The following is a 25241-nucleotide window of genomic DNA, read 5'->3' as shown; positions in this document are numbered from 1 at the left end:
AGGCTGCTACCTGCACTATTGTGATTCACATGAGCAGTGGCACTAAAGTATAGTAAATCTGAGTGATAGTTTGAAATCAAATCACTCACAGTGGTGTGTGTGGAAATATATCTCTGCCTGCACTGCCTCACTAAAAAGGACAGTGTTTTCTGTTGGATTGTGAATCTCATAGCTCAAGGTGTTAAGTGTGGAAGGATCGAGGCAGTGGCTCCATAATTTTACTACAAATTACAAAATACATTTACAAAGTTTGGCCTTTAGGGAACCCTGGCAACTCTTGAGATGTGTGGCTCCAAGTTGGATTGGTTTTTGCATGCTGCTCTGGGTGAAGGTCATTAGTTTACTTAAATTGACAATTTTCATTCTACATCTGCTTAACTGCCACTTCTCCTACAGTCCCCTCTTTGCGTCCATTGGTGACTTCCAGCAACGGCAATGGAGCTTCACTGAAGCCGAGCAAGCAACAAGGCAAGCGAGTTCCTGCAGATACTTGCACATGTACTGGACTCAAAGAGGGTCAGATGACGTGTGGCACCCGGACTCACAGATGTGGGTCTGTGCCCTTCCAACTGCTTACTGGGAGACTGAGGTATGCAGGTAAGACCCTGCCTTGAGTGGAGGCATCCTACTACATGGTGTACCGGAAAGAAAAAGGCAGAGCTATTATATTTAAATACACTTTTATTACTTTACACTGCTGGACATTTGGAATTTTAAGTCCATGTTGAAGAGTTCAGTCACTATGTCCATGTCTTCTTCAGCTTTCAGAGCTCATTGCCAATCAACAAACAAAGTTGTTACTTTTCCACATGCACAGATTCTATGTGTCCCTTTACGCAGTGTAAACCAACGGAACTAGTCTGAAGCCACTCTTAGATTTCAAGAATTTATGTGAATCCACACACAGAAGAGGGAGACAGAACTCCGGCATTATAAGAAAAGTCTATTTGAACATGTGGCCAGAGGCCACAAATGATATAATTTTGTTGGTTGGAAGATTTCCTCTAGGAAGGGATGCAAGAGCATAAGAAAGTATTCTTGAGCACACGTAAGACAGGCACAGGCTGTAGTTGCTGTGAGCATGGCCAGTTTAAAAGCCCTTATTCATAAGCCAGCCCTTCAGCTCCACGTCCAAGTGGCCCTTGATTCGAATGGTCCTGGTGACCTCATGCACCTGGGTGAGCGGTGTTTTTCCAAATGTCTGCATCAGATATTCCTTCACATCCTTCTCTAGTGCCTAGGAGGATAGGAAATGGAGAGTCATGAACATGTACATAGCAGCACGGCACAACAGACACAGAGGGAAAGAAGGGTTCCTTCATTGACAAGTAATAGAGTCTAAAACGCGACTGCTGCAGTAGCGCAAAATAAGCAAAAAGAGTCATGAAGGATCCTGCCTTAGTAATCTTTGTCTCCAGATCTGAGGTGCCGGAAACAGAGCTAGAACTACACATAAAGTAGAACCAGTGACAATAAAGCAAGGTGGGTCAAGAAGGGCTCTCTTTATGACATGGTGAAACTAGCGTTAGAAGCATAATTTTGTTTAGGGTCAGCCAAATAACACAGCAATAAGCAAAAATAATTGTTGGAGAAGGTTTGACAACATGCTCATCAAAGATATTTGAGAGCAAGCATGTAGGGTGTGAATGTTCCTAAATATTCAGCTATAATCCATAGGGACATCCCCGCTAATACAACTTAATATTAACGGCATTTTACAGTCCCAGACTGTAGAAGGTGTGAGTCCATAAATCTACATTATGAGCCAAAATAAACAGCCTAAAGATGGTCACAATAGTTACATTTTAGCTTTGACTTGACAGCACAAATTTCTTAAAGCCTTATTGTTATCAATTCTTTAAAATATACATTGAATGTGTTTTGGTTCCTTCCAAAGGAGTATTTCTCATTCATTTCCTTCTATCAACAGTTTGGTCCATCATTGTGCTTCCTCTGAAGTGCTCATGTTGAAAAGCATGAGGGAGTATTTTACATCAAATAATTAATTATTTCATAAACATGATGTGCATAGAAAATGGTTCTTTGTTTCGTATTTTCATTGCATCCCATTTTTTGAAGTTTTAGTCATTTCAAAATGCAATCCAGATCTATTGGATGTGGCAACGATTGTTTTGGTGCGGACACATACAGCTTTATAGCCCTCCTATTATCAATGCTTTATAAAAATAAAAAAAACTTACTTTGAGAAGAAGCACACAGGGAGAGAGAGTGGGCTTTGAGTCAGGCTCGTTTAGCCAATTACTTTTTTTGCCGTTGCTTGGAAAGAGTGTCCATCAAGCTGATGGCATTTTTATGGATAGTTACATTGGTCCGTTTGTGTTCCCATTACATTTTGGTGATTTCCATCAAACAGTTATTTTGTTAGACTGCGGATACAATGCAGTCAGTGTGGCTTCTCTGATATATTTTGATTTGTTGACACCATAATATTTTAATTTCTGATTTAGAGGTTATTTGTTAATGTAAGGCTAGGGTTCTCCAAAGAGTAGCTCGCGACCTAGTGGTAGCTCCCGGCAACCTTCGAGTAGCTCTTAAAGTGTAGACAATCTATTAAATGAAAAACTTTTTAGGTTAAATTGGGTATATTTTTAAAAATAGGAGAGGAGGAATTCAAAAGCAAATGTGTTTATTTTCAGAACTGACAAGCTGATGTTTGCAGGAAAAATATATTTATGGCACATAGTAATTTATGTTGTATTGGGAAGTTTTATTGCTGATGCTCTTTCCTAGGTGTCAGGTGGCATCGCATACATGACATCTATGACACAGAGAGCAATTACAATTTACCTAAAACAACCATACTTCATTCAGTATTGAATCTGCATTCAGTGAAATAGAGAAAAACACGTGCCAAAAGAAAGCCATGGAAACCACTCAGAGCTCCACAAAATGTCATGCTGCATGTGTTTTTAACAAATCTGCCTCAAGTCTTACACCTACCCAAATGTCACCTTCGATCTTCCTGATCACTGTAGTTTTCCGGTTTCCCACAGAAATGTCATTGTAGACTGGGACATTATGCATCCGAGACCGTCTCACCATATATGGGAGGTCAGGAGGTGGATCTGCAAAGACACATTTAGTAATTATTTGTGTCCGATACAACAGTGTCCATAGGAAGAGAATGAAAGAGGCTTTAGCGAAATGGGAAATAAACTGCCTGAATCAGAACAAGGTTTCATAAGATAAGAACTCAGTATAACGACAATCAGAGTGAAGTTGCTATTCAAGTTAAGAGTCAAACTTTGATGATCTAAGTGATCTTAGAGTTAAATACGCTGTATATAACCAAGAATTGTGATCATAATCCATACAAAAACCTTTGGGTACATCATAAACAGTGATCTATCCCTCAAAAGCATTTAACACCAAGAAATGTCATACAACCCAATATTCAAACACCCAGTTCTGTGCAGAATAAAATATCACCTTCCAGTCTGGGGCTTCACAACTACTGTTCAAGCATTGGAACCCAAATCAGAGATGTCTTATTTGGATTGTTACAACACTAGACTGGCAAGTATACATTATTCAACTGAAAAGCATCTTGGATGCTGCTACCTACCTCAGTAGTCTAAAGAAGTATGACCACATGACTCCGAGCCTGATTGTTTTGCAAAGTTTGCACCTTCTTTTTCTCATATCATCTTCAAGATAAGCCTCATCAGCTTTAACGCATTAACAACCAGTGCACCTCCCTAAATGGCAGAGAACCTAACTATCCCAGGAAGTAAATGAAACACATGAAGGCAAGCATTACCTGCCTTGAAACCAAAAAGTGCAAAAGATAAGACCAGAAGACACATTTACTCATTAATTCACCAAAGAAATGTGGAACAAAATCGATAGAAATACAAAGCATGTTCACATCAGAACTTAGAACACTTATCTTCGAGAATCACCTCATATCCCAACAAGGATCTATCTGCTCTTCTAGACTAAAATCACCAGATCTCACTTTCACCACACATATGGACGTGATCTCTAATAGTTATATACCTCCCAACATTTAAATGTCCATCCTGTGTCATGTGTATAACATAAAGAGTGGTACAGCTAAGTTAAGAAGTTGCATCTGATGTATAGCTGTATTATGGCAGGCTTGCCTTGATTTAACAATACTGTCGTCTGACTCCTCTGAAAGAGCCTACACAGTCTCTGTAAGGATAGACCTAGGCAATAAGTCATCTGTACAGCCTGTTAAATGGGAAAACTCGTGGGTCACGTTTTTGATCCCTGTAGCAGCTTTGCTAGGATGTACATTCTAGGAATAGTTGAAGATAAACCTACTGTGTACTAAGATGACGAAAGGAATTTGGCTAGCATTTCCCCGTATTCAGTGTACACTGTCACTGTTTCACTGACAATGTGATCCCTAGACCCAACAGTGCTTTTGTAGGTCTTGTCGGTGACTTACACACCAGCATCATTGCCTCAAACCTTCTAGTTGTATTTATTCTCACACCTGCCAGCAATCCACTTGATTTCCCTGCTGCAAGTTCACATCCACTCTGCCACCTTGGGTACAGAAAGGATACATTCCAGAATATTTTCCTGTCTGGTCACAGTCAGAACCTCTTACCTTTTACAAAAGCACCTTTCATTGCATAATTTTGCTTTTGTTTGCTTTCGATGGTGGCTTTCAACATTCAGGTCCCTCAGCTAACTTTTGTAAATACTGTCTGATAACTTCCTGCAGTTACCCAACTTGTAGATCACAGTGTTTACTGCAATAAGGCTTTCGTGGTGTAGGACAAAACCTTCTGCTCTTGGTCTCATTCGGACTAAAACTTACGTAACTTTACGAACATATGACTGTCAGGCAATCATGTGATGGTAAGGCTAGTTATCATGTAGGATCAGTTTGCCGAGAGTTTACAGAAGAATGTCCAGGCCCAATTTTCTGTTGTCACGTTGTAAATGTTATGGTTCAAAACCTAACAGTACTACAATGGAAAAATCACAAATGCCAGACGTTCTCTGTATTCTTGGGTACTTCAAGCAGCAGTTCCAAAACTGTATCCTTCGCAAATGGTGGACTCTGAACTGTTATCTCAAAAGTTTGGTTACCTAGTGGTGGTTTCCATCCTGTCGGTGTCGGACCCTCATGTTTCGGAGGAGTGGGGATTCTGGTTGGTGGGATTAGCCTCTCCACAAATTTGTATTCCTCTGTTGACTCCACGATACCTGGATACTCAGGAGGTACATGTTCACCTTGTCCAACAGAGTGACTCTGCAAAAGTAAAAATATTTACTGGGAAATCTAAAGAACCAAAAGAATTCTCCGAATTCTAGTTTAGAGGGGAAACAGAATAAACATGTGAATATATCCTAAAACTCAATACACAAGTATAGGTTGTAGGTAAAGGCTGCAATACACATATCTCCATTGGGAAAACACATGTGCAACTCCATTCTGGAATCCACAAATAAATCCAATGCCTCAGAAACTAATTTTGTGTCTTACTCTCCAGGCCTCATCCTGCCCTGCTTATAATGTCCAGTAAGTAAAGGTAAAATATGTTGGTCAATATTCAATTAAGATTTCCTCAGTATTTGAGAAACTGCCAAGAATGACTTACATGAAACAAAAACTTTTATTATTATACACAACATCCAAAGATGGCAGCTAGTTTCTCTTGCATGAGATAATCTATATCTTCCCACCTTAATGATGTTTCCCAGTTGTTAGACTGAACATTTCCAGCACTAACATATATAGTCTTTATGCATCACTGGGGTATCAATTTTATTTCGGTCCTTATGACATTCAGGACTGATAGACAATATTGTGGGATCCACTCAGATAGTGAAGAATGCAGTGACAGCATTATGACCAAAAGTGTGCTTTTTGCACGCAGTATAAGCCTGTCTGCCTCTTGAGTTATTGAGAGAACACCCAGCAGTCTGAAAATAAAAGTGTATACAGGTAACATTTCAACCGTCTTAAGTCAAAGCTCAGAATCAACATTTATATGCACTCTTATTAGCTGCCAATATTGTTTCTTCTAAATATAAAACAATTTTTAAGGTGATGTTTGGGTCCAAAGCCTGACATCCCACTATTCCATCGTGAGAAGCTTAATGCGCCTATGCTTCTATGGCAAGGAATCTATACAAATGAATCAATCGAAACAGATTTTTAATTACTGTAAAAATACCAAAAGAACAATATAAAAGGTGCTCCCAAAAACGGCGTAGTGAAAATGAAGAGTGACAACGGTGCAAAAAGTGTGCTAGAGTTTCTTAAGAAGAACAACATTTCAATTGCATTGTTGACAAAGTAGTGCAATTATTCAACCCCAAAACACTCTTGATTGAAGTATAATTAATAGTCAACACCCTCAAAAGGAAGTGTTTCAATACCTCCATCAGTTCATACATGTCATCAGGACAAAAGAGGAGCAATGTAACAGTAGAACATCCAAAACAAATTAAGTTAGTAGGGCCCGTGTTATATATAAATCTAATCTATGGTGGTAGGACAAGCAATAATCAATCTTACCTCCTTTAACTAATAGTCTTACAATAGAGGACCGTTGAAGCTAAACTATGTAGGTTTGAAGAAATCTGTAAATTGAAATATCAATACACTTCCATGTGTAGAAAAATGGTCCAACAGCCAACTACTTTTGCTATGCCCCACAAGCTAATCATGACCTGTACAGAGTGTAAGCGAGAGCCAGAATCCACTCAGTATATGGGTGAGTGAGCATCCCAACCGACTATCTATGAGGGAGCCCCTTAAGAGGTCTGTGGTGTAGAGAATTCTAGGAAGTAATATGCCTAGCTGAACCAAAACTGTATGCCAGACAGACCAACCAGCGGCACTAAAATGTAAAAATTGAAAATAGTGCTAATGGGAGTACTACCATCAATGTGACTGTATGGTATCACAGTAATGCTAGGACTGGAGTGAATGGCAAGGGAACAAGCGTGAATCCACCCGACTCAAGCCACATAAAAAATGATTATTACGATTCTGAGCAGAGGATGTATCCAGGAATAAGAGCCTATTTGGTGTTGAGAAGTAATCAGAGCTACCAAATTGAGAACTGAATTTAGCCGTATATGAAATGGGAGGCAGCAAAACTCACTTGCAAAGGAGGACCAGTAACTGAGTAGATAACTAAATTCAAAGAGTCTAACAGACAAAAACAAGCATTTCCAATGCAATAGGCCTCGCATTTGCTCGAGTTAGAGCTTTTGGCACTGTAAATGCATAACTAGAGTTATCTTGCCACATAAATTGGTCAACCCTGCCTCATAATTTTGTCTTTTCCTGCCTTATAATTCCAGTGGCCCTGCATATAACTAAAGCACCTTTTTACCTTCTTCCCCTATCTGCAGCAAAAGATAAAATGCTGCCATTTAGCATCTGAAATTAAATCTGCCATGCTAATTCCAATACAATACCACTTTGACCACCCCACCATCAGAGTTGCTGGCTGGCTAACACAATTACCCCCAAAAAAGACACAAGACAGCCACAGAGAAGAAATAAACTAGAAGGTGTCACCCAAACATATCAAGAGTTTTGCAGCAGTCATAGTGTAATAAGGATGTTAATTTTGCCTGAATCATGGTCATAATTGTAATAAGGAGAGATTATTAAAACAAATACAATTATCATATAAACCTTTATCAGAAATAAAGTTTTGGCATTAGTCTGTAAAGCTCAAAACAGCCCCTAGAGGGCACCATAACAAAACTATCATTTGTACGAAACATGGTCATGTAACCGTACTGTTAGCCCTTAAAGGGCATAACCCCATGAAAAAACAGGAGAAAGTAATACAGTGAAACCATATACTTAGCCCCTATAGGGATTTTTTAGGGCTATGAGGCCTAGTGCATGATATTACAAACAAGGCCTTTATAACAAAACTTCTCCCAGCTGTAAAACAAAAGTTCTATCCATGAGAAGGCTTAAAAGACACTGAATGGTGGATGGGGTATTATTTTGGGGTCAACACTAAGCTATTGTGGAGACCCAGAGATGATGTAGACAGAGCGTTTTGAAGGTTGTCCTATTGACCTAGGACCACCACAGGCTCAGTTATGGGACCACCACATGCTGAGTTATGGTCAAAAATGTTTTGTAAAAGTAATGCTCTGCAAAGCATTATGGGGGTGAGGTTTCGTGCCGCGAATATTATCATATGCTGACTGCAATGCTAGAACAGCCCCTAGAGGACACCACAATAAAAATAGCATTTGGAAGAAACATGGTCATGTATTCATACAGTTAGCCTTTAGAGAGCTTGACCACATGAAAAAAGAATGGGAGAAAGTAATGCAGTGTGACCATATATGTAGCCCCTAGAGGACGTAGTGCATTACAGATTTTCAAGTCGACACACAAAACACACCCTTAGCGGCACAGGGGCGGCCGGGTGCAGTGTGCAAAGCAGGCGTCGGGTTTTGTATAGGTTTCAATGGAGGGACCCAGGGGTCACTCTAGCGGTGCAGGTAGGCACAGGGGGGGCTTCTCGGGACAGCCACCACCTGGGCAAGGCAGAGGGTCGTCTGTGGGGGTCACTCCTGCGTCGAAGTTCAGTTCCTTCAGGTCCTGGGGGCTGCGGGTGCAGTGTTGGTTCCAGGCGTCGGGTCCCTTGTTACAGGCAGTCGCGGTCAGGGGGTGCCTCTCGATTCTCTCTGCAGGCGTCGCTGTGGGGGTTCAGGGGGGTCGTCTCTGGTTACTCACGGGCTCGCAGTCGCCGGGGAGTCCTCCCTGAGGTGTTGGTTTTCTGCAGGTCGAGCCGGGGGCGTCGGGTGCAGAGTGCAGAGTCTCACGCTTCCGGCGTGAAGCCCTTGGAAGTTGCTTGTTTGTTGCAAAGTAGCTGGTTTTGAACAGGGTTGCTGTTCACAGGAGTTTCTTGGTCCTGTAGTCCAGGGCAGTCCTCTGAGGCTTCAGAGTTCGCTGGTCCCTGTCGGATGCGTCACTGGAGCAGGTTTTCGAAGTTGGAGACAGGCCGGTATGGCTGGGGCCAAATCAGTTGTCTTCTTCCTCCTTCTCTGCAAGCTTGTAGGTCAGCAGTCCTTCTTCTTTCTTCAGGTTGCAGGAATCTGATTTCCTGGGATCTGCGGAGCCCCTAAATACTGAATTTATGGGTGTGTTTAGGTCTGGGAGGGCAATAGCCAATGGCTACTGTCCTTGAGGATGGCTACACCCTCTTTGTGCCTCCTCCCTGTGGGGAGGGGGGCACATCCCTAATCCCATTGGGGGAATCCTCCAAACTCAAGATGGAGGATTTCTCAAGGCAGGGGTCACCTCAGCTCAGGACACCTTAGGGGCTGTCCTGACTGGTGGGTGACTCCTCCTTGTTTTTCTCATTATCTCCTCCAGCCTTGCCGCCAAAAGTAGGAGCAGTGACCGGAGGGGCTGGCATCTCCACTAGCTGCGGTGCCCTGGGGCGCTGTAACAAAAGGGGTGAGCCTTTGAGGCTCACCGCCAGGTGTTACAGTTCCTGCAGGGGGAGGTGAGAAGCACCTCCACCCAGTACAGGCTTTGTTCCTGGCCACAGAGTGACAAAGGCACTCTCCCCATGTGGCCAGCAACATGTCTGGTGTTTGGCAGGCTGGCAGGAAGTGGTCAGCCTACAATAGAAGTCGGGTAGGTATTCAGGGGGCATCTCTAAGATGCCCGCTGGGTGTATGTTACAATTAATTGCACACTGGCATCAGTGTGCATTTATTGTGCTGAGAAGTTTGATACCAAACTTCCCAGTTTTCAGTGTAGCCATTATGGAACTGTGGAGTTCGTGTTTGACAAACTCCCAGACCATATACTCTTATGGCTACCCTGCACTTACAATGTCTAAGGTTTTGCTTAGACACTGTAGGGGCATAGTGCTCATGCACATATGCCCTCACCTGTGGTATAGTGCACCCTGCCTTAGGGCTGTAAGGCCTGCTAGAGGGGTGACTTACCTATGCCACAGGCAGTGTGAGGTTGGCATGGCACTCTGAGGGGAATGCCATGTCGACTTAGTCATTTTCTCCCCACCAGCACACACAAGCTGTGAAGCAGTGTGCATGTGCTGAGTGAGGGGTCCCTAGGGTGGCATAAGACATGCTGCAGCCCTTAGAGACCTTCCCTGGCATCAGGGCCCTTGGTACCAGTTACAAGGGACTTACCTGAGTGCCAGGGTTGTGCCAATTGTGGACACAAAGGTACAGTTTAGGGAAAGAACACTGGTGTTGGGGCCTAGTTAGCAGGGTCCCAGCACACTTTCAAATCATAACTTAGCATCAGCAAAGGCAAAATGTTAGGGGGTAACCATGCCAAGGAGGAATTTCCGTACAAATATGTTTTGTAAAAGTAATGCCATGCAAGGACAAGTTTCCATGCCACAAATATTTTAGTATGTTGATATGACTGTAATGCTTAGAACAGCCCCTAGAGGACACCACAATGAAAATAGCACTTGTAAGAAACATGGTCATGTAACTATAGAGTTAGCCCCTAGAGGGCATAACCACACAAAAAGAAAATGGCAATAAAGGTTGCATGATAACCATATATTTAGCCCCTAGAGGTCAGTACATTACACATTTTCAGGGGAAGCAGGCCTATAGCAATGATATTACAAACAGGGCCCTTCAATCACAAGCTATTCCCAGCTGTAAAACAAAAGTTCCAGCCATGAGAGCGCTTGAAAATAAAAGAAATACACTGAATGGTGGAAAAAGTTATTATTTTGGCGTCCCCACTAACCTAGTGTGGGGACTCAGAGATGACCTAGGCAGAAAGAGTGTGTCATGTTGAATGTTTTGGTGGTCCCTTTGTCCTAGGAAGAGTTATGAGCAAAAATGTTTGTAAAAGTAATGCCCTGCAAAGCATTATGGGGCAAGTTTCCTGAGTGCAGTGAATATTATAGTATAGTACTGGCTCTCCTGCGGTGCCTGGAGAGCGGATTTCGGTTTGAGGATTTCGTAAAGCATACTCCAATTACAAGTGTTTTAAGGGGAGAGCCACCAGAAATTACTCTGATTAGGTAACTGTGAAAAATCAATACCGCCAATCGAGTTCACACTGTTGTGCCTGTGAACGCCATGGCCACCATGCAGCACAAAGGAGGAAGACAAAAGAAGAAAATTGTTCGCCCACGCTGAAGTAAATTGGCAATCATGCAATAATCCATGAAAAAGGGGCAGTCTGCAAGGCGTCACAAAAACAGCCTCAAGAAGGGACAACGAAAAGCATTTACCAGTGACATCAAGTGATTTTTTTAAAGGCAAGCCCAGAACAGAAGAAAGTGATGGGCATGGTTAAAAGCTCACAATAATTAGAACAGGTCAAAGTGCTTGTGCGCTCGACCTAAAAACAACTGAACAACACAGGAGAGCTAGAAAACATATAGTTTCTGCCATCAAGTGGATGAAGAGGAAATTTTCATGTACTGGTGCAGCAGCTACCAGAAGCCAAAACAAAAGTGGAGTGGTTCATGTGCGCACCCTCAGTGCTCCATAATGTAGATGCACGTGGGTAAGTGACGTGCATGAGGTGCCACTCAAGGCAGGAACACTCCAAAAGATATAGATGATAAACTCATGAGCCAAGACAACACAAAGTAAAAGAAGAACCAAAAGATCAACAGGGGATAAAGAGGACAGGGTCATGGGGAAAGTAAGCACATTAACCCTTCAAATATCTAAATACAACAAAACTAAAAATAGACAAATCACATAAATCAAAACAAACTACTCAACAAAAGCAGTGGCTGTGTTGGACTAGTATGTAGTATATAGTCTATCTCTATCTTAAATCACTGGTAGATCTATTATACTGTTTATTTGTATACTTGATGCTATTGTTCAAAACTGATTATGTGCCACTAATAAAAAAGAAAGAATTATTACCATCCCAGAGTCATAATACACCTGTTAACTTACATAAATAACATACTTAATTTTTATTCGGATAGACATATATTACTTCGCAGTACCCCTCACATGCCAACAAGTTACCCAAGCGCCTTACTATTTGCATATAACATAAATATACTTCCACACGTCCACATACCATTGCATTAGAGTCTATGTTTAAATGTGCCCATTAAAACCCCACACTCCATAATCAAAAGCCCTGTGCAAAACCACAATAGATATATAATTGAATACACAGTCATGTTAACAATAACATACCTAAACTAATACACAGAATTTCTATCCAAGATGACTACTCATCTCCTCACTGGAGTTCAATCCCCCAGGGGAGAGAGTCATAAATCTGATGATATATTTAGATTCCAAAGTTTGCAAGATTTTTTGTCTGTCACCACCCCGGATGTCAGATTTAACTTGATCACACACCAAATAGCTAAGTAGTTTTTCATTGCCATGATGCTCTTCTTGAAAATGTCTTGCTACAGGATAATTGCGATCATTATTACGGATGGCTCTTATGTGTTCAAGGATTCTCTTTTTTGCCTTATGTATTGTACTTCCAACATATAACTTGTTACACGGACATTTCAAACAATACTCACAGAACTCAGTATTGCAATTGTAATGACCCAGAATTCTGTACTTATTGTGTCCATTGCCCCAAATAACGTCCGAGCAATTAGCACTTTATCTGCAACCCTTGCATTGCTGACAGCAATAGAATCCTGAAACACTAGAACCATTCTGCATCCCATTATTCAAACTAACCACCATGTTGTGACTTAAATAGTCACGTATAGATCTCCCTCTACGGAAGGTGATAGATGGCGAATCATGAACAAAATACATCAGGTGAGGATCTGTCTGCAAATTATGCCAGCTTTTGCTCAGAATTTGTCTCAACCTAGATGCTTGGCTTGAAAAAGTCGTGATAAATCTCATTTTTTGATCATTGTCATTTGTCTTATATGAAGGATAAAGAAGATCCAATCTAGTTCTACATTCCACCTTCTTCCTTGCTATACTGACAATTTTATCACTATAACCTCTTTCTGCAAGTCGTTGGCACATTACCGTGCATTCCTGTTGGTAACTATCATTAGTGCTATAAATTCGTTTGGCGTGTAATAGTTCGCCATATGGAATACTCCTAATTAAATTAGGGGGGGATGAGCACTATTTGCATTTACCAGACTATTACCCGCTGTTGCTTTCTTATACAGTTTTGTTCTTACGCAATCCTCATCAATACTCACTTCAACATCCAAAAACTGGATTACTGTCTACCTATGTTGTTCACTCAGTTGTAAGTTGTACTTGTTTGTGTTTAATACCGCTACATATTCCATGGCTGACTTCTCATCACCTTTCCATATTACAAAGATGTACGACACCAGAGTACAACTTGATCCTCATAATCAGTGATATCAAGGGATACCTGCTCCTCCCACCAGCCCATGAACAAATTCGCATAGCTGGAAGCGAAGCAAGTACCCATTGCTGTCCCTTGTAGTTGTTTATATAATTTGGCTGTCAAAAAGAAAAAAGATATTCTTAAGACAATACCAAATCATATCACAAATCATCTCCGTATGCCTCAGATGTGAAATAGATCTAGCTCTCATAAAATGTCTAACAGCCCTAAGGCCCTGCTCATGTTGAATACATGTATACAAGCTAGTGACATCCATAGTTAAGAGCAAGAAATCATCTTCTCAACTTAAGCCATCCATTAATTTTAGAAAATGTGTAGTATCCTTGACATAGGAGGGTAAACTCTCCACAAATGGTCGTAAAAAATAATCAATATCTAGACATATTTTCCAGTAACGACCCCATTGCTGACACAAAAGGTGTACCTGGAGGGTTAAGACTAACCTTGTGAAGCTTTGGTAATAAGTACAAAACTGGTGTCCAAGATGATCAAACTTGAGGAATTGGTATTCTTCCCACTCTATAAGACCCATCTCTCTCCATTCCATTAACTTTTCATGGTACTTCACAGTAGAAAACTTCAAGTCTGATTGCTCAGCTTTAACATAGCAATCCGACACACTCAATTGTCTCATCCCCTCTTGTAGATAATGATTCTTATCTAGAACCACAACATTACCACCTTTGTCTGATTCACGTATTACAATATTAGGATCCTTAGCTAATTCGTCCAACGCTACTCGTTGTGAAGATGAAAGATTATCAAACTTGCTACTTCCTATACCAGACCTCATTTTCTTGAGCTGATTAATCACACCCCTCTCAAACACCTCAATGGCATCATTCTGAACAGCTGGTAAGAAGGTGGATTTAGGTTTAAACGGACTAGGGCATGCAACATCTGTCTCTAGACCCAAAACCTCCAAGTTCATGATTGGATCACTATGTGCCTGAGTATCCTCATCCAAAGTAGACAAAGTATGTAACATATCGATATCCTAAATGAATAACCTGCTAGATTGGGCTTTTTCTACCGTAACTGGTTGTGTTGTCACCTTAGTTTGAAACCCTTTTTTTAATTTCAATTTTCTCCCAAACTGAAAAATATAAATTCTTGTCTGTACATAATCCAAACACCTAGTCGGACAGAAAGATAGGCCCAAAGATAATAGGCTATTCTCCTCAGCCGTCAAAGGTCTACTAGATAGATTGACTACAGTTCTTATGTTGTTGTCCGTGCCCTTGTGGTCATTCCCGTTGGCATGGAGCCTTCTCTTCCTTCTACGTGGTTTCGCTGCATGGTTCCTCTTCCTCTCGAGCCACGACCCCTGCCTCTTGAATGAAAAGATTCTTTCTTTTGGTCTGTCCTCCCTTGATTGAGCAATCAAAATTGTTTTAAAAAATTGGCTCTATTGGTATTTTTATCAGACCCCATACTGTTTTTTAGGAGGGAAGTGTCTGAGATATCTGAAAGATTGCTATCCGAGACATCACTCTCTTCAGATTTGTGTAGGTTGACACCAGAAGTACCCCCTAAAGCCGAAGGTGTTGGTTCCTTATATTCTTCAGAATACATGTAGTCCTACCTCAGATGAAAGGTCAGAATTCTACCCGATTGATAATCCTTAAAATCTCGTAGAAATGTTCTCTGTTTTTTTGCAGTAATTTCTTTCTCATATTTGATACGTTTTTTATCGAAGTTTGCTTTAACCTCATCAAAAGGAGCTTGGGTTACCATTGTGAGTATTTCCATAGTTATCTTATCAAGCAACAGCGGGTAACAGTCTGTTAAATGCAAATAGTGCTCATCCCCCTAATTTAATTAGGAGTATTCCATATGGCAAACTATTACGCGCCAAACGAATTTGTAGCACTAATGAAAGTTACCATCAGGAATGCACGGTAATGTGCCAACGACTTGCAGAAAGAGGTTATAGTGATAAAATTATCAGTATAGCAAGGAAGAAGGTGGAATGTAGAACTAGATCAGATCTTCTTTATCCTTCGTATAAGACAAATGACAATGATCAAAAAATTAGATTTATCAAGACTTTTTCAAGCCAAGCATCTAGGTTGAGACAAATTCGGAGCAAAAGCTGGCATATTTTGCAGACAGATCCTCACCTGATGAATTTTGTTCATGATTCGCCATCTATCACCTTCCGTAGAGGGAGATCTATACGTGAAAATTTAAGTCACAACATGGTGGTTAGTTCGAATAATGGGATGCAGAATGGTTCTAGTGTTTCAGGATTCTATTGCTGTCAGCAATGCAAGACTTGCAGATATAGTGCTAATTGCTCGGACGTTATTTGGGGCAATGGACACAATAAGTACAGGATTCTGGGTCATTACAATTGCAATAATGAGTTCTGTGTGTATTGTTTGAAATGTCCGTGTAACAATTTATACGTGGGAAGTACCATACATAAGGCAAAAAAGAGAATCCTTGAACACATAAGAGCCATCCGGAATAATGATCGCAATTATCCGGTAGCAAGACATTTTCAAGAAGAGCATCATGGCAATGTAAAACTACTTAGCTATTTGGTGTGTGATCAAGTTAAATCTGGGGGGTGACAGACAAAAAATCTTGCGAACTTTGGTATCTAAATATATCATCAGATTTATGACTCTCTCCCCTGGGGGACTGAACTCCAGTGAGGAGATGAGTAGTCACCTTGGATAGAAATTCTGTGTATTAGTTTAGGTATGTTATTGTTAATATGACTGTGTATTCAATTATATATCTATTGTGGTTTTGCACAGGGCTTTTGATTATGGAGTGCGGGGTTTTATTGGGCACATTTAAACAGACTCTAATGCAGTGGCATGTGGACGCGTGTAAGTATATTTATGTTATATGCAAATAATAAGGCGCTTGGGTAACTTGTTGGCATATGAGGGGTACTGCGAAGTAATATATGTCTATCCCAGTAAAAATTAAGTATGTTATTTATGTAAGTTAACAGGTGTATTATGACTCTGGGATGGTAAGGATTCTTTCTTTTTTATTAGTGCCACATAATCAATTTTGAACACTAGCATCAAGTATATAAACAAACGGTATAATAGATCTATCTACCAGTGCTTTATGTGATTTAAGATATAGATCGACTATATACTACATACTAGTCCAACATGGCCGCTGCTTTTGTTGAGTAGTTTGTTTTGATTTATGCGATTTGTCTGTTTTTAGTTTTGTTGTATTTAGATATTTGAAGGGTTAATGTGCTTACTTCCCCCATCCGTGAACAAGGCTACGGCTGAAACGCGTTGGGAGGAAGACTCTGTGTGACAGTACATTTTTGTACAATTGACTGGAAGTGTCCTTACCTTGTTTGCGGTTACAAGAAAATGTTTGATTTATATTCCATGGAAATTCCCGAATCCATGGTCGGACCGCCACAATTTTGAGCCTCAGTATTTCGGGATTTTTGGGGCAAAATATATAATAATGTATCTACACACAAACACACCTTTCCACCCAAAAACCCTACCTATCCTAAACCTTAAAAATGTCCTTATCACCCCAAGACCCATACCCACCCTAAAAACTATACACCCCTTACCACCCCAAAACCGAAAAATGCCATTACCACCACAAAACCCGTACCCACCCTAAAACGTAAACACCCCTTACCACACCAAACCCCGTACTCACCTTAAAACCTAAAAACCAAAATCCATACCCACCCTAAAACCTAAAAATAAGCTTAACACCCCAAAACCCATGCACACCCTAAAACCTAGAAATGCCCTTACCACCCCAAAATCCATACCCACCCTAAAACCTAAACTCCCCTTACCACCCCAAAACCCATGCCCACCCTAAAACCTAAAAATGCCCTTAACACCCCAAACCACATACCCACCCTAAAATCTAAGATACCCTTACCACCCCAAAACCCATACCCACCCTAAAACCTAAAAATGCCCTTACCACCCCAAACCACAAACCCACCCTAAAACCGAAGATACCCTTACCACCCCAAAACCCATGCCCACCCTAAAACCTAAAAATGCCCTTACCACCCCAAATCCCAAACCCACCCTAAATCCTAAAAATGCCCTTACCACCCCAAAACCCAAACCCACCCTAAAACCTAAAAATGCCCTTACCACCACCAAAACCCTTACCCACCCCAAAACCCAAAAGTGCCCTTACCACCCCAAAATCCATACTCACCCTAAAACCCAAAAATACCCTTACCACCCCAAAACCCATACCCACCCTAAAATCTAGAAATGCCCATAAAACAAAGTTGTCCCCGGACAAAATGCGCACTCCCAGCGGGTTGCAGTTTGCACTTTATTTCAGAAAGCAGCAAAACCAGTCACCTTCAAAGAATTCTTTACATTTCCCATGCCTTACGTGTTTCAGACATCTCATCCTTGATCACAGGCCACATGCTTGGATTGAGCAAATGTGTGTTTGGCAAGAGCAACCTACTAAGGCAAAGATGTATATTAGAAATAGTTTTAGGTGTCCAGCTCTAATCGAGGCTACATCCTTCCATGCACTATAACTATCTTCCAGCTTCTACTTCACACACACCAACGTGCCATTACATCATCATTCACTTATAGCATTCCAGATACCAGCTCAGGCATACAGGGGATGACACAAACTGGATGCTACAACTTGCCTTTACAACAAACAAAACAAAGAACAGTTATTCTGTTGCATATAAAGTACAGGGACGTGAATGGTACAGATTCATTTGGACAGTTTCACCATCTTTAAAGTTGCATTTAATAGTCTTCGGATCTCTGTGGTCTCCTGACCAATCAGCCACTGTTCTCTGTACACCATCCCACACTTCTTGGTCTCTGCTCCCATCATCAACTCGTCCTTTAAGTTCCTGCTTATTCCAAAACACCACTCTCCTAATATTCCACTGTGCTCTTCCCTCCAATATCATATAGCTTCCATGTACACTTTCCACTCAATTTGATTCAGACCATTTAGATAGGCCTTTCCTTCTCATCATACCAACTCTCACATGCACTATGTTCCCCACTTGGCATACTCTTTAAGGAGTATCCGTTTCAAATATGTGATAAATTCCTTAGAAACTGCAGGCCACTGTCTGTATCTCACCACTTCTCATTTCATAAAATGTCCTTACAAAACTCCATAACATTCACAGACTTTATTTCCTTTATGAAACCAACTTCGGGCCACTTAGGACAATAATCTAGCATTACTATGGCATAATTCACCGCTAGCCCATGACCCATGAATGGGCCACATACATCTATTTGACTTTTTTTGCTAGAGCGGTTTGAGCAATTCCAAGCGTATAAGGGGTGTCTCCTTTACAACATGTGCTTTATCAATACTAGACACCATGCACCCTTTGGTGAAACTCTCTGTCTCAGTCCATTTCTGGTCAACAAAAATCCACAAAAGCCCTTTTATTCACTGTAGATATGCCTCCATGGCCTTAATGTAGAAACGTACTTTCAACTTATCTGTCCTAACCAGGCCACCAGAACCATTTCCTCGTATCTCTTCATGAATGTGCTGCCCGGATGTATCTTATAGGTCAAAGAAATAATGTGACTTCTCAGACTGGCTGGAGGGAGGCACAAATGTCAGATCTTAAATCAAATAACCCCTTCCAAACTCAACTGTGAATCAACATGTGCAAAACTGTAACTGTCCACCAATATTTTTGAAATGGGCTAACCATTTACAGCATAATTCCTCACTTTTGTCCCACTCTTTCTTACTAATCCCTATTTAAAACATGAAAAAGTTCTCCACAGGCTACAGCACATTCGTTCTCTTCTGACCTCCTCGTCAGATAGAATTGGTAAACTGACAGGCAGTCCATCCGGAAATAAGTACCCCAGGATACATGCTTGACTTCAAAGTTACATTGCTGTAACTGTGAAATATATCAGCATACAGTAATGTTTTATCGAGTGAGTACAAGTTTGCACAAAAATGTAGTAGGCATCATTTTTTAGGCTGTCACATCTGATGAAGTCCAAAACTCAACTGCATTTTCACACTCAATGATCTTTTGTTTAAATATTTCATCAAATCTTTTGGCTCATAATGGATGATCAAGGGCATACCTCGCATTACTATTCTTATAAATGGATATTATTCTCAAATGCACAGGTGGTGGCCAAAATCTGCAGAGCTGCCACATACTTATCACTTGTTCCTTGACAATCCTATTTCTTGGAATAAAATAAGTGCCTTCCGCTACGTCACTCAGTTCACAAGAGAAATGTAGTTTTAGTCTCCTCATGGCCTCTATGTACTCATCCCAATACCTTTCTGTCTGTTCAGGTTTAGAAAGGTGGTCAAACGTTTTCTGTCCCTTTTAACCCAGAGAGTTGAACAATAAAGTCATTTTTCTTTCAGTATCATTTTTTTGCGATCTATTCCAACCAAGTAGTTTGAGACTGCCCCCTTGCCAATGTGTTAACTTTAAAACTATTAACGTATATAGATATCAAATTCAGTTTGATAATTAATTTGCTTAAAATAATAGTCCAACATGTAGACCACTTTGATTAAAGTATATAATATCGTTGAAATCACTGTCTATCAACTATTTCAAACATGTATATTACCCAATACATTAGTGCTGTCACACACCTTCAATCATCTTGAAACAAACACACTTTATAATCATGTGTACTTGTTCCTCAACACACACTAACCTCATATAGTTTTGAACGTGCTGCACACATCTATGTTACTTTCAAGATGACACCTACACAATTTAACCAACATTGCATGGCTGCATAACTAGATGTCCCCGCAGTTACTAAAGGTAGCTACGTAACATTTTGACAGCAAGCTCTTAGCACTAGGGGCAGCACATGCAGGACTCAATGGGCCGCTGCATCTACTTTACTTGCTGCCTAGTAAGTGCTGGATAGATAGAGTCACCACAGTGAGGACAAAGAGTTGTCACAGGTCTGGGCAATGTAGAAGCAAGTTTGTTGGCAAATAAGAGGGGCCAGCAGGGGGAGGTGATCCATCTGTTGTCCTGGTGACTCCAACTGCTAGACCACTGCATTTGGAACCTAGAACTTGCATGAATCCAGCAGTCTGTGAGAATATAGGTAAGGGCCCTGTGCAACATTATGAGTATCAATAAAGTACATACAAGACTCCAAACTAGCTACTACCTAAGAAATGAAAGTTACAAGAAAATAAAATGCAACAAATCCTTCAGCATAACACTACATAAACAGCGCAGTTTAAAGTCATCAGATTACCTCAGAATAACTTCAGGAAGGTCATCATGTTTTGACAAGCGTAGGTTTCCATTTCTGGGATATAAATGCTTTCTTGCTATCTGGAGTCTTGATTCAGTTCAACTGAATCAAATTTAAAAAAAAAGTGTGCTTTAACAATTAATTGAAAGCCCACGTCCAAAATGGTTACTGCGCAGACAGTCCTTGCTATGTACAACATATCACGGAGTACTCTAATGCATTTCGGTGCCTAACTACCATCGTCTCCACCGCCACCCCCAATTGTCACTCCAAAATGCTAGTTGTGGAAACTAGACGTCCCACAGCCTTTCACACAGCTCGAGGCACTGCAGCCCAACAGTGTAGTGTATAGCCAATGCAAGCTGTCAGCAGGAGAGCTGCTAGGTACCTGGGGTTAAGGAGAGGTGAGAGGGTGCCACAGAGCCCAGCATAGGCTGATGTTTTGATTGTTGGATATTTTAATGAAGTCCTGCACATGGTGCACCATTAAACTGTCAGGTCAGACATTCAGATTCTTTGTTTGTGCCCAAAGCCTGACGAGCTGGACCATACCCGGCATTTCCCCAGGAGGCTGAAAGGGTGGGGTAGCCACGTAAGTTACTAGGGGACTGCCGGCGCAGCAATGCAGCAGTTTTAAAAGCACTGCAGAGTTCCTTGTATACCCAACAGTTTTCAGGCAATATTAAAAGTGTCAATTTAACTCTGGTGATTAATATCTTGGATTGGTGTTTTGTCTAGTGACAGCTTTAACTCATCTTAGGTAGTGCAGAGGGTTAATATGCCTGCTGCAAAGAACATGCACTAGACAGATCACAGAATGCTATTTATATGCAATGCTCAGTGGGATACTGCTTTCGTCACAGAGACCCTTTTGTTACTGTGTAGTTCATAAGTTTCAATCATTAGCTAACACCGTGAGCTATGAACTGCCATGAAAGAGCTGCATGAAAACTGTGTGGTACAAGTTAGAAAGTTTTTTTTTTTTCCTAGTCTTGGATTATCATCATTTTGCTAAAAAATAAAATAAATAAAAATTGTTTGGGTAGAAATAAATTCGGGCTATGGAGAGATGAGAAGGGCTGTTGGAGAATGATGGTGAGGGAATCACTGAAGAGCCCCAGTAAATACTGCTGTGTCCTAGGGAATTGTAAGGTCATTATTTATTATGCTTTAAAAACTAATACAATTAAATGTGTAATGAAAAATGTGTTGTAGAATGAACTGTTTTTGCCATTTTTCCCCAATTTTATTGAAAGGGGAAACCCCCCCACCCCCCAATGCCCCACTAAAGCGATCAGGTTTGCTTGCTATGCACACTATGGGGGCTGATCGGACAAAATTTGCCAGGAATGCTTTGAGTTCCTAGTCCAGCCCGGTGTGTGCCCTGTCAACTACACACGTGCCAACAGACCCAATTCAGGTGGGAGACTCCGGATTATTTAAGCCAAAAATGGCTTTAATGTACTGTCTCCCGTATAAATTTGCCCGTGCTTCAATGGTAAAAATGAAATCCCCTGATTTTTTTTTTTCTTCAAAATCTCCCTGTCCCCAGAATTAAAATATTGGCAGGTAGGCCAGTACAACATGAGCTGAGTCACTGCTGGGGCGTTGGTTGACAAGGTTAGCAGATCTAACATTCACTGTGATAAGGGGAGGTTAATACAAAAAAGACCTTTGCTTTTAAAAAAGAAAACCCTATTGAATAAAAAACTCTGTTACAGAGTATGGATGGGCAAGTCATAAAAAAATGAAAATTCTGAATGTCTGGATAACCAAACTTTGGTCCGAATTATTACCTTTCTTTGTTACGCACAGCAAATTAATTTGACATTCAAAGCATGCGCCTCCTGCACTAACTCCCCAGTGGTTGTCTTAGATGTTTACATGCTGCATTGAACTATTTCATGTGTGTTCGGTATCTCATTACTCAATGTCTTCTGGGTACCGTGTTTTCTGTTCCTGTGATTCATTTAACAATCACGTCCTGTGACATGAAGTAAGGCGCTTATCATACATAGGCATTACATATATATATTTTTATAAACATTCATAGATACAAAGTAAACTGTTTAAGATAGAAAGCTTCTTCATGCACTCAAATTACAAAACATTAAAACTATTATTGTTGTCATGATTGTGTAGTTCATATGCCCTGTATTTTTCATATACACCAGATTACAAATACCAAAATGCACATTCACAATATAAAGTGCATACCATGATAACGCCTGGCATAAGCCAACTTGAAATATATGCGTATGGATTTGATGAAGGAGGTTTTGGATACATACAAGCATTGCACTCCATTGTGATAGCTGAAAGGTAAAAGTGTGTCTTACTACTGGCAGCCTACAAAGCTGCAAAACACAATATTGGCTGACCTGTATGCTTAAAAATAAAAATGCACCCTCTTTTGAAAAGCTGCATGCAGAGGTGCCAAAGCCTGCAAAAGACGTGGTTGTTACATGCGTTACCTATCTGGTATATGTTTCTTATCTGGTAGAATCATGCTTGCTGAGAAGCTGATAGGGAACTTGTATGTGCAGGGGATTTAGAAGACATTGAGTTTTCTTAGAAGCCGACGGGTGTCGGTGCTTCCACTAGAGGACCTGGAGGGAACCAATGCTGTCAGGAGGCATGAAAGCTGGATGCGTATGGAAGTTATGGTGCTGAGGGCAACTGTGTCAATTACTGGTATAGGTGTGCTGCCCTCATGTTTGAGGACAAAAATACAGTATGCTGCAGTGTCACTGAAAGTATCACACGAGGCCAAGTAATGTCAATCAGTAGCAGATTCCTACAGGCCAACAGGTCAGGTTCAGATGGGAGACTACTGATTTTTTAAGCCAAAAATGCCCCTATTTTAGCAGTCTCCTGCCATCCCAATTGCCTGTGCTTTGTTCAATGTACATGAAAAGGAAAAATAAAGTCCCTGATTTTTTCAAAATCTCCCTCTTCCCACTATTAAAATGTTGCCATGCATGCTGACTCCAAGCATGGAAATGTCAGACGTAAGCAAACTCAAAACTTGGCAGCTGTGCAGGAAAGAAAATGTCGTCGGCGCTCCTGGGTGGCGCCTGCACGGGTGCCGCAGATGTCACTTTCTGCAAGTACGATGACATGCTGAGCCGATGGGAGCCACCTGCCATTGCGCAAGGGTGCTGCTCAGGAGGAGTCTTCCGGATCCTTTCTGATGCCTTGGATGATTCTGGGGTGAGGAGTCTGCAGCTAGATATAGTCTGTACCAGATAAGGCGTTACCATGACTCGTGTCACAGAACATTCCTCTTCGACTTTAAACTGCTGTTTGTTCCTTAAGGTCCAAGCACCAGCCCTTCATTTGTCGCTGTATATGAATCTAACACTTGCGAAGTATCTTCTGTCTTGTTACAGCCGTTCATGCCCAATAGTGGTCTCATAACTTGAAATGCCTGTTAGGGTTTTGTTTCAATGTATATTTTGAAGCCCATTCTATGCACAACGTACAGCATCCGTTCTAGCTCTAACATGTATGATCTCCCTAACACTTTTCCACAGACTCTTCCCTCCTCCATCTCTCTTTTTCTCATCCCAAGGCACATTACTATAAACTCCCAATTAACACTTTTGGATCCCTCCATTACTCTGTTCAATCCATCTAACAAACTCACATATCCTCTTCTCAAATTAACTCATACTAATACTGTACTCATATTTCTCTATACTAATCCACCAATTCCTCTTGAGTTCCGCAGTAGCGTGCTACTCACCCGAAAGCGCTTCGACGCCTCGTCGGAGGTAGTAAACGCTATATACATACAATAACAATTGCATAATTACGCTAGATGCGAGTCCTACGTCTCCGACCTCTAAAACAGCCTTTATTCCAACCTTGAAGTTACCCACATCTGGCTCCACGTGACGGAAATTGCTGCTATTAATCCCTTACCTGCACTCTGTATCCCAGGCCGATCCTAACACCAGCCTGGAGTCGCTGTAACAGCCGCAATCCAGACATCGTAGCCATCTCTTATACTCGGCAAGCAGCTCACCTAATATCCCCGTACTAAAATACTTCAGAACCACATGGAAACCATTGATCGCGGACTACAACCCTGGCGGCCATCATGAAATATGGAGTATTCTGATGAACTGCGAGGGAAGTAATAATTTGACGGTTCTATGTCGTAGAAGCATAAAGTTCGCACTCTGTTGGCACGTCTGGGCCCTAATAAATACATACAAGATTAAAAGTGTAATAATATAATATGTCATTATACTTTTTTCTACTGTGACAACATTAGTACTCCTGATGTTTATCTTTCATGAACTAAGATCTACAGAGTCATATGGATTATTTAGGAACAGGGTACGTTTCTAGTACTTAACGCTTAAGTGTTTAAGGAAGTATCTCATTCTAAAATGGCCGCTAGATTTGCACTATTCGCACATCAGACTGACTATAACGCATATAAAATGAGTTTCTGTTATGTCTGGAGCACAGCATTTGTAGTCCCAATTAATATACTTTAGTGCATTCAGAAGAACATTTCGAGGCGGCCGTCACAGGTTATTAACTTTAGCCACCCCACAATCGCCTCCCCTTCTAACCGCAATCCATTCAGATAAAGCAATACATAATCCATGCTGGAGGAGTACTACAAA

General features: G+C 41.1%; 1 protein-coding gene across 1 annotated transcript; it reads right to left on the bottom strand.

Moving 5' to 3' along the window:
* Positions 1–663: 663 nt before the first annotated feature.
* MRPL49 (mitochondrial ribosomal protein L49) lies at positions 664–24684 on the bottom strand. Its single transcript, XM_069207982.1, has 4 exons — positions 24526–24684; positions 5092–5254; positions 2962–3086; positions 664–1237 (listed from the first exon to the last, which is right to left on the bottom strand). Exons 1-4 carry the CDS (start codon positions 24601–24603, stop codon positions 1091–1093), a joined length of 513 nt encoding a protein of 170 aa, XP_069064083.1. The 5' UTR covers positions 24604–24684; the 3' UTR covers positions 664–1090.
* Between the last annotated feature and the right edge of the window lie 557 nt (positions 24685–25241).

Source organism: Pleurodeles waltl, chromosome 9 (genome assembly GCF_031143425.1).
Source record: "Pleurodeles waltl isolate 20211129_DDA chromosome 9, aPleWal1.hap1.20221129, whole genome shotgun sequence".
Taxonomy (NCBI): domain Eukaryota; kingdom Metazoa; phylum Chordata; class Amphibia; order Caudata; family Salamandridae; genus Pleurodeles; species Pleurodeles waltl.
The sequence above is the reverse complement of the archived record's forward strand: the minus strand, read 5'-3'. Positions and strand labels throughout refer to the sequence as shown.

What these genes read in the sequence shown, in the direction of transcription:
- MRPL49 (XM_069207982.1), bottom strand. Translation starts at nt 24,603, where the DNA reads ATGGCTACGATGTCTGGATTGCGGCTGTTACAGCGACTCCAGGCTGGT. An exon ending in GCCTGGGATACAGAGTGCAG is followed by an intron (nt 5,255 to 24,525) that starts GTAAGGGATTAA and finishes TTACTTTTGCAG; the next exon opens with AGTCACTCTGTTGGACAAGG. An exon ending in AGGATGGAAACCACCACTAG is followed by an intron (nt 3,087 to 5,091) that starts GTAACCAAACTT and finishes GTGTCTTTGCAG; the next exon opens with ATCCACCTCCTGACCTCCCA.